At 49.9% G+C, this 10,553-nt stretch overlaps 1 protein-coding gene across 1 annotated transcript; it reads right to left on the bottom strand.

Moving 5' to 3' along the window:
* Positions 1–7,794: 7,794 nt before the first annotated feature.
* On the bottom strand, positions 7,795–9,202 carry LOC116967285 (gastrula zinc finger protein XlCGF49.1-like). Its single transcript, XM_033013784.1, has 2 exons — positions 8,632–9,202; positions 7,795–7,817 (listed from the first exon to the last, which is right to left on the bottom strand). The coding sequence occupies exons 1-2, from the start codon at positions 9,200–9,202 to the stop codon at positions 7,795–7,797; spliced, it is 594 nt and encodes a 197-aa protein (XP_032869675.1).
* Between the last annotated feature and the right edge of the window lie 1,351 nt (positions 9,203–10,553).

Genomic DNA, 10,553 nt, shown 5'->3' with positions numbered 1-10,553 from the left:
AGTGAGGAGGAAAGAGAGAGGGGGTGCTGAGAGGGGGGTGAGGGGGAGAGGTGGGAAGCAGGGAGGGGGAGGGAGCGGGGAGGATGGAGGGAAGAGGGTAGGGGGTGTGGAGGGGAGGGGAGGGGGTTTAGGGGAGGGAGGGAGGGTGGGGAATGGAGGGGAGAGGAGGGGGTGAAAGGAGGGGGGGAGAGCAGAGGGGGTGAGAGGAGAGGGAGAGAGAGGAGAGGGGGAGAGAGGAGAGGGGGGAGAGAGGAGAGGAGAGAGGGGGAGAGGAGGGGAGAGAGGAGAGGGGGTGAGTGGAGAGGGGTGAGAGGAGAGGGGGAGAAGAGGAGAGGGGGAGGGGAGGGGGGAGGGGGGAGGGGAGGGGGGAGGGGGGAGGGGAAAGAGGAGAGGGGGAGAGAGGAGAGGGGGGGAGGAGGGGGGAGAGAGGAGGGGAGAGTGAGCGAGAAAGGGAGAGAGAGAGAGAAAGAGAGAGGAGGGGAGAGAGAGAGAGAGTGCATTTTTACTTCAACCCAAACAACCATTTGCAGGCAGTGCTTTTTTACTTCAAACTAAACATATATTCATTTTCATACCACATTAAAGGTACTTACGGTGATGTAGACATTTGTTCAGTGTCATTCGGAGCTCAGAGTGACAGAGACCAATTGACAGACCTCCATCTTGCAGAGACTAATTGAGGCACACCACTTCCTGGTTTTATAGTCCCTCCCCCTCCCTCCAGCAGGGGCAGCAGAGAGAATGGTGAATTTTGTAAAAACATTAATATCTCTGTCATTTTTCATCGACGGGAGAAATCCTCGGCACACATGCGGCGGAGGGGGGGGCTCTGAGCGAGGTGGCCAAAAATGACGGCCGTAGGTGGCGGCGTTCTCTCGAAAATCGCAGCACAGATGGCCAAAAGCGGTCAAGAACAGAGATTTGGTAATATAGATGGATGTTTCATCCTTCTAAACTCCAGATTGTACAAGCCCAGCCACTCCATTCTCTCGGCATATGACAGTCCCGCCATCCCGGGAATTAACCTGGTGAACCTACGCTGGGCTCCCTCAAATAGCAAGAATGTCCTTCCACAAATTGGAGACCAAAACCACAATATTCCAGGTGTGGTCTCACTAGGGCCCAATACAACTGCAGAAGGACCTTTTTGCTCCTAAACTCAACTGCTCTTGTTATGAAGTTCAACATGCAATTCACTTTCTTCACTGCCTGCTGTACCTTCATGCTTACTTTCAGTCACTGATGAACAAGGACCCACCAGATCCCATTGTACCTCCGCATTTCCCAATTTAACACCATTTAGATAATAATCTGCCTTCATGTTTCTGCTGCCAAAGTGGATAACCTCACATTTATCCACATTAAACTGCATCTGCCATGCATCTGCCCACGCACCCAACCTGTCCAAGTCACCCTGCATTCTCATAGCATCCACCTCACAGTTCACACTGCCACCCAGCTTTGTGTCATCTGCAAATTTGCTAATTTAACTTTGAATCCCTTCATCCAAATCATTGATGTATATTGTAATTAGCTGCGGTGTCAGCACCGAGTCTTGCGGCACCCCACTAGTCACTTCCTGCCATTCTGAAAGGGACCTGTTAATCCCTACTCATTGTTTCCTGTCTGCCAACCAATTTTCTATCCGTGTCAACACTCTACCACCAATACCATATGCCCTAAATTTGCCCACTAATCTCCCATGTGGAACATTATCAAATGCTTTCTGAAAGTCCGGTACACTACATCCACCGTCTCTTCCTTGTCCATTTTCCTAGTTACTTCCTCAAAAATTTCCAGAAGATTAGTCAAGCATGATTTCCCCTTCGTAAATCCATGCTGACTCGGACCGATCCTGTTACTGCTATCCAAATGCCACTATTTCATCTTTCAAAATTGACCAGCATCTTTCCCACCACCGATGTCACGCTAACTGGTCTATAATTCCGTTTTCTCTCTCCCGCCTTTCTTAAAAAGTGCGATAACATTAGCGACCCTCCAATTCACAGGAATGATCCTGAGTCTATAGATCCTGAACATTATCAACAATGCGTCCACGATTTCTAGAGCCATTTCGATAAGTACCCTGGGAAGCAGACCATCAGGCCCTGGGGATTTATCAGCCTTCAGTCCCATCAGTCTACCCAACACCATTTCCTGCCTAATGTGGATTTCCTTCAGTTCCTCCATCACCCCAGATCCTCTGGCCACTAGAACATCAGGAAGATTGTCTGTGTCCTCCTTAGTGAAGACGGATCCAAAGTACCTGTTCAACTCATCTGGCATTTCCTTGTTCCCATAATAAATTCACCTTTTTCAGTCTTCAAGAGTCCAACTTTGGTCTTAACTAATGTTTTTCCCTTCACAAACATAAAGAAGGAACAGCAGATGCCGGTTTACAAAGAAAGACACAATCTCTTGGTGTAACTTGCATATCTGGAGAGCATGGACAGGCAACATTCTAGGTCAGGACCCTTCTTCAGACTGCTTGATGTGAGGGGTAGAGAAAGTTGGAAAGGAGGTGGAAGTGGTCGCCTTAGATTCCCTTCCCACCACGGATGCGGCCTGACCCACTGAGTTCCTCCACCACTTTAGAGGGAATGGACAGACAACGTTTTGAGTCAGGACCCGTCTTCAGACTGAGTGGAGAGGGTGGGGGGAGGAAGCTGGAAAAGAGAGATGGGGGCTGGACAAAGCCTGGCAAGTGGCAGGTGGACACAAAATGCTGGAGGAACTCAGTGGGACAGGCAGCATCTCTAGAGCAAAGGAATGGGTGACGTTTCAGGTTGAGGGTCTTCTTCAGAAGTGATAGGTGGATATAGATAAGGGAGACACAAGATACTGCAGATGCCGGAATCTTGCATAGAACACAATTTAGTTAGGTGCACAGAATCTCTTGCCCAGAGTGGGGGAATCGAGGACCAGAGGACATGTGTTCAAGGTGAAGGGGAAAAGATTTAATAGGAATCTGAGGGGTAACCTTTTCACACAGATGGGAGTATGGAACAACCTGCCAGAGGAGTTAGTTGAGGCTGGGATTATCCTAATGTTTAAGAAATAGTTCAACACGTACATGTTTAGGGCAAGTTTTAAAGGATATGGACCAAACACAGGCAGGTGGGACTAGTGTAGCTGGGACATGTTGTTCGGTGTGGGCAAGTTGGGCCAAAGGGCCTGTTTCCACACTGTATCACTATGACTCTAACACAAAGTGCTGCAGTAACTCAGCGGGACAGGCAGCATCTCTGGAGAACATATAACATATAACACAATTACAGCACGGAAACAGGCCATCTCGGCCCTACACGTCCGTGCCGAACAACTTTTTTCCCTTAGTCCCACCTGCCTGCACCCATACCATAACCCTCCATTCCTTTCTCATCCATATGCCTATCCAATTTATTTTGAAATGATATCAACGAACCTGCGTCCACCACTTCCACTGGAAGCTCATTGCACACCGCTACCACTCTCTGAATAAAGAAGTTCCCCCTCATGTTACCCCTAAACTTCTGTCCCTTAATTCTGAAGTCATGTCCTCTTGTTTGAATCTTCCCTATTCTCAAAGGGAAAAGCTTGTCCACATCAACTCTGTCTATCCCTCTAATCATTTTAAAGACCTCTATCAAGTCCCCCCTTAACCTTCTGCGCTCCAGAGAATAAAGACCTAACTTATTCAACCTATCTCTGTAACTTAGTTGTTGAAACCCAGGCAACATTCTAGTAAATCTCCTCTGTACTCTCTCTATTTTGTTGACATCCTTCCTATAATTGGGCGACCAAAATTGTACACCATACTCCAGGTTTGGTCTCACCAATGCCTTGTACAATTTTAACATTATATCCCAGCTTCTATACTCAATGCTCTGATTTCTAAAGGCTAGCATACCAAAAGCTTTCTTTTCCACCCTATCTATATGAGATTCCCCCTTCAAGGAACTATGCACGGTTATTCCCAGATCCCTCTGTTCAACTGTATTCTTCAATTCCCTACCATTTACCATGTACGTCCTATTTTGATTTGTCCTGCCAAGGTGTAGCACCTCACATTTATCAGCATTAAACTCCATCTGCCATCTTTCAGCCCATTTTTCCAAATGGCCTAAATCACTCTGTAGACTTTGGAAATCCTCTTCATTATCCACAACACCCCCTATCTTGGTATCATCTGCATACTTACTAATCCAATTTACCACACCTTCATCCAGATCATTGATGTACATGACAAACAACAAAGGACCCAACACAGATCCCTGAGGCACCCCACTAGTCACCTGCCTCCAACCCGACAAACAGCCATCCACCATTACCCTCTGGCGTCTCCCATTCAGCCACTGTTGAATCCATCTTGCTATTCCTGCATTTATACCCAACAGTTGAACCTTCTTAACCTACCTTCCATGAGGAACCTTGTCAAAGGCCTTACTAAAGTCCATATAGACAACATCCACTGCTTTACCCTCGTCAATTTCCCTAGTATCCTCTTCAAAAAATTCAAAAAGATTAGTCAAACATGACCTTCCAGGCACAAATCCATGTTGACTGTTCCTAATCAGACCCTGTTTATCCAGATGCTTATATATATTATCTCTAACATGGATAGATAACTTTTCACAGAATGCTGTAGTGACTCAGGACAGGAACTGCTTCAGACTGCACGATGTTAACAGATGAGGGGGTGACTGCAGATGAGTGAAGTAAGTTACAGAAGCGAGAGAAAATAAGGAGATAAAAGGATGTGAAATAAGGAGAGAGCAGGGCTCGAAATTAACGGTTGCCCGGGTGCCAATGACCAGTGCCGCCGGGCAACCTAAACGGCGAGTCATATTGCCCGGCTTGGCAACTTAGTTTATACAGAAGATGGACACAAAAAACTGGAATAACTCCGCGGGTCCGGCAGCATCTCTGGAGAAAAGGAACGTGACGTTTTGTGTCGGCGACGGCTGTGTGAAAGATGCTAAGTGTGGCGTGACGGTTGGTCGGAGCGAATGTCGTGCCCCGCACAGCAGCAGCAGCGGCGGCGGCGAAGGCTCCATGTCCTCCTCCTCCCGCATCCCTGCCCGGCCTGTTAGCGGCAGCTGCTGCCTCTCCGCCAGCGGTGCTTTCAGAACAGACCCTTGGAGGAGGGAGGTGTTGGCCAGAGGCAGAAGTGGGGGGGGGGGGGGGGGGGGGTGTGATTGGAGGAGGGAGAGGAGCCAAAACACTCTCGGCCGATCCCGGTCTCCGGCGCTGCAATCGCTGCCGAACCGCCACTGGACCATCCCCGTCCCCACCCGAGAGCCTCCACACGCCCGGGGGTGGGCAGAGGCGTCGGGAGACAGACGGGCGCGGCGCCCCCAGGCCCACAGCCAGCGCAAAACCCAGCTCACTCTGCCTGTCCCTCCAGGTTAACCAACAGCCAAGTCTGGATTGAGACAGGGCTGTAGGCGAGACAGGCAGTTCAGCTGCATTTAGCACTGGATTGAGCTGAAATTACGGTTCATAGAAGCCTCGTGTGCGTGTGTTAGTGTGCGCTGTCGTGCGTGGCCACCAAGATATTCTGTCCGCGGTCCCCTCCATATTTTGGTTGAGATTTCCGTGCCTGACAGGTGTTGTGCGAGGAGCGTTGGCCTGCCTTCCCACCACCTCTGCCCCTTCCTCCCTCTCTCTCATACGCCCCCCTCCACTCCCCTTATCCTGAGACCCCTCCTCTCCATCCCGCACTGATCCACATTCCTGTCTCTATTCAGTCCTCACTGATATCCCCTGTGCTCCCCACTCCCCCCACCCCCCCCATCTATTCATCCTGCACTGCTCGCCCTAGCCACCTCGCATTGATTCTCCTGCCGCTCCCCATCAATCCTACAGTGGTCCCCCAATTCATCCTGTACTGACCCCCCTTCCCATCCATCCTGCACTGCTCATTCCTTCATCCTGCACTGCTGCCCCCATCCATCCTGCACAGATCCCCCCCATTCACCCCACTGACATCCCCCGCGATCTCCTCATAATATTACCTACTCCAACCAACACTCACTAATTCCCCTGCCTCAATCCATCCAATCCACACCGATTGCCTTCTCAAGCCCCTCCCCAACATCTATCATCCATCCTGCACTGATTCATACCCACCCCCCGAACCCCCCCACCCCTCCCCCCGCCGCCCTCTCCCGACCCTATTGTGCTGGAAATGGCTTCAGAGCTAACATTGACTATGTTTGATAACGGAATGCAATCAAATATGTTTTAATTCCCAATGTTATTATTTGTTTTAATCCATAAAGATGGATTAATTAAATTTTGAACACGTGAAACATTAAAACCGCAGTGTTCGATTGTCACTGACACGTTATTACAGAATTCATTTTAATGGCAAATCAATGCTCTTAATATGGAGTATCAGTACTGTAGTTACTTAATGAGCAACATTCACAACTATACGTTGGATTTATCCAGGTTTTACTTCTAGTCAGTCATACACATCACAAATTTGGTCAGGAGATATTTCAGTTGAAATTTTAACGTTCATTCTGAAGTGGGAATGATGGAAAAAGTATTTATCAACAATTTTTTTTTTAATGGTGCTTACAAACTGGGTATCTTCATTGCCACATACATCTAATCTGAATGTCTGGTAATGTGGCATCTTGACACCTTTAAATATATTACCAAACATTTGCTGCATTTATGTCCTTTGGCCATCTCTTGTTAGTTAGTGTAATGTTTAACCTGTCAGATGGGTATAGTCAGTTTTGTCAGCTATTATCATGAAATGCCTTTAGAAAATTCCTTGCAACCTGTATATTTTGTTGTCGATAAATTATGTGGGAAGCGAGAGTGTTTCTGTACCAATAGCAATAACGACCCATGCTATGACCATGTCATGATAATTTTCGGTCCTTCACAGAAAACATGCTTGCATCAATCTGTAGTGTGCATGGTTAAGCATATATGTTATCAAGGTCCAGGATTTATTGACACAGGTTGATCATACGCTGAATAATCCAACCACATTTTTGTTTGGAAGTGGAAAGAAATAATAAAAATTGCTTTAATTGCAATGTGTAAAAAGAGTTGCGATACTGTATTATAATTTTGCTGCATGTCATTGTGGTATTATCATGTCTTGATTGGTGAATATGTTAGTTTGTGACTTTATTTGAAGCAGAAATAATATGTGAATGCTTCATTGAGCATAATTCAGACTGGTAACTACGCACTTCGTCCGAGCACGCGTCATGCAAGCAATCTTAAATGACCACCTAAAATGTAATTTGGCAACCTAAAAAGCTACCAAGGTTGTCCGGATGGCAACAGGGAAAAAAAGTTAAGCGAGAGCCCTGGAGAGGGATGTATATGTGCAGCTTTAAGGGACATTGGTCAGGTAGCATTTGGAGTATTGCCTACAGTTCTGGTCACTCCATTACAGGACTGATGTGGAGGCTTTGGGGAAGGTGTAGAGATGGTTAACCAAAATGGTTTAAAAACAAGGAACTGTAGATGCTGGTTTACAAAAAAAGGACATAAAATGCTGGGGTAACTCAGCGGGACAGGCAGGATCTCTGGAATGAAGTAAGGGGTGACATTTTTGGTCGAGACTGAAGAGGGTCTCGATCCGAAACATTACCCATTCCTTCCAGCATTTTGTGTCTATCTAAACAGTGCCTATCCATGTGGCGGTGTGCCAGCAGGCCGGAGGAGCAGGCAAAGGCCTTGTCACAGAGTGGGCAGGTGAAGGGGCGCTGGATGGTGTGGTCCCACCGATGCTCCTGGTCAAGGCGGTCCTTAATACTGGACGGGCAGGAGAAGGGACGCTCACCGCTGTGGGTACGCCGGTCCTGCCGGACATGCGGATGAAACCTTTGCCACACTGGTGCTCCCGCAGCCCCCCTGCTCTCTTGTCACAATGGGAGCAGCTGCTCGCCGGCATGGGTACGCCACATGCTGAACATGCGGGTGAAACCATTGCCTCACTCAGTGCACACAAAGGATCTCTCTCCTGTGTGTAACCGCTGGTGCTCCCGCAGCCCCCTTGCTCTCGTCACAGTGGGAGCAGCTGCTCACCGGCGTGGGTCCGCCGGTGCTGTAGCAACCCCCGCGAGCTGTCAAACTCCTCACCGCAGTATGGACAGTCGTAGGGCTGGCCACTGGTGTGCATGCTCTGGTGAGACAGGGCGTGGGAGGCCATGACAAAGCGCTCTCCACACCCCGGGCTGGGGACGTGATGGTCGCCGGCGTGCACCCGCTGGTGGGACAGCAGCCTGGAGGAGCTGGTGAAGCCCTTGCCGCACTGGGCGCAGGTGTATGGGCGCTTGTCGGTGTGGGTGCGCTGGTGGGACAGCAGCTTGGTGGAGCTGGTGAAGCCCTTGCTGCATTGGGCGCAGGTGTAGGGGCGCTCGCCGGTATGGGTGCGCTGGTGGGACAGCAGCCTGGAGGAGCAGGTGAAGCCCTTGCCGCACTGTATGCAGGTGTAGGGGCGCTTGCTGGTGTGGGTGCTGTGGTGCTTCTGCAAGTTGCTGGACTGGGTGAAGCACTTGCCACACTGGGCGCAGGTGTAGGGTCGCTCGCCGGTGTGGGTGCGCTGGTGAGACAGCAGGGTGCTGGATTGGGTGAAGCTCTTGCCACACTGGATGCAGGTGTAGGGGCGCTCACCGATCTGTTGGGACAGCAGGTGAATGGACTGGATGACCCCGGTGTGCACACGCCTGTGCACCTTCAGGTCCGGTGAAGACTGGAAGCCTTTGCCGAAGTCATAGCAGGTGAAGGGCCGCTCACTGCTGTGCACCCGCCAGTGCTTCTGCAGCCCCGACAACTGGGCAAAGTTCTTCCCGCAGGTGGAGCAGCCATAGGGCTTCTCGCCCGTGTGCACCCGCAGGTGTCTCTTCAGCTTTGGCGCTGTCTTGAAGCTCTTGTCGCACGCAGAGCAGGTGAAGGGCCTCTCCCCGGAGTGCACAAGGTTGTGCTGCTGCAAGTTGCTGTTGCTGGTAAAGCTCTTGCCGCAGTCGGAGCAGGTGAAGGGCCTCTCGCCTGAGTGCACGCGGTTGTGATCCAGCAGGTGGTCGTAGCGGATGAAGCTCTTGCCGCATTCCGAGCAGTTGAAGGGGCGTTCTCCCGTGTGAACCCGCCGGTGGGTCTCCAGATGGCTCGGGCACTGCCAGGCCTTGCCACACACGTCGCACTCATAACGCTTATCCTTGTTGTGCCCTGTCATGTGGTCCTCCATTGAAGCTCAGCCCCTCGAAGCTCAGCACGCACACTGAGCAATTGGGGGGGGGGGGCTCATCAGCATCCTGGCCGCCCTCAATGGCCGCTCACGTCCCCGTCTCTCCGTCCACAGCAACGGCTCCTAAACCCTGCAGGAGGGGAACACAGAGGGTCAACAAGCTGGGAAACAGGACATTACTAGCTCATTTATGGCGGAGAAAACCGTTATATAATTCTGCGCGGCACAGTGACGCAGCGGTACAGTTGCTGCCTCACCGCCAGAGACCCGGGTACGTGGGTTGACCTGCGTGGGTTTTCACTCTGGGTGCTCCTGTTTCCTCCAACATTTAACCATATAACCATACAACAATTACAGCACGGAAACAGGCCATCTCGACCCTTCTAGTCCGTGCCGAACACGTATTCTCCCCTAGACCCATATACATGCGCTCAGACTATACCCCTCCATTCCTTTCCCGTCCATATAACTATCCAATTTATTTCTAAATGATAAAAACAAACCTGCCTCCACCACCTTCACTGGAAGCTCATTCCACACAGCCACCCCTCTATGAGTAAAGAAGTTCCACCTCATGTTACCCCTAAACTTCTGTCCCTTAATTCTCAAGTCATGTCCTCTTGTTTGAATCTTCCCTACTCTCAGTGGGAAAATCTTATCCACGTCAACTCTGTCTATCCCTCTCATCATTTTAAAGACCTCTATCAAGTCCCCCTTTAACCTTCTGCGCTCCAAAGAATAAAGCCCTAACTTGTTCAACCTTTCTCTGTAACTTAGTTGCTGAAACCCAGGCAACATTCTAGTAAATCTCCTCTGTACTCTCTCTATTTTGTTGACATCCTTCCTATAATTAGTTGCTGTCCTCCCCTTCCTTAACCCTCTAGCTGTCTCCTCCCACCCTCCCATCCGCCCGCCCTCGGGCTCCTCCTCCTCTTTTCCTTCCTTCTCCCCCCCACCCCCCATCAGACTGAAGAAGGGTTTCGGCCCGAAACGTCGCCTATTTCCTTCGCTCCATAGTTGCTGCTGCACCCGCTGAATTTTGTGTACCTTCGATCTACCAGCATCTGCAGTTCCTTCTTGAACACTTCTATATTCAATGCTCTGATTTATAAAGGCCAACACACCAAAAGCTTTCTTTACCACCCTATCTACATGAGATTCCACTTTCAGGGAACTGTGCAGTTATTCCCAGATTCCTCTGTTCACCTGCATTCTTCAATTCCCTACTATTTACCATGTACGTCCTATTTTGATTTGTCCTGCCAAGATGTAGCACCTCACACTTATCAGCATTAAACTCCATCTGCCATCTTCCAGCCCACTCTTCCAACTGGCATAAATCTCTCTGTAG

Source organism: Amblyraja radiata, chromosome 39 (genome assembly GCF_010909765.2).
Source record: "Amblyraja radiata isolate CabotCenter1 chromosome 39, sAmbRad1.1.pri, whole genome shotgun sequence".
Taxonomy (NCBI): domain Eukaryota; kingdom Metazoa; phylum Chordata; class Chondrichthyes; order Rajiformes; family Rajidae; genus Amblyraja; species Amblyraja radiata.
The sequence above is the reverse complement of the archived record's forward strand: the minus strand, read 5'-3'. Positions and strand labels throughout refer to the sequence as shown.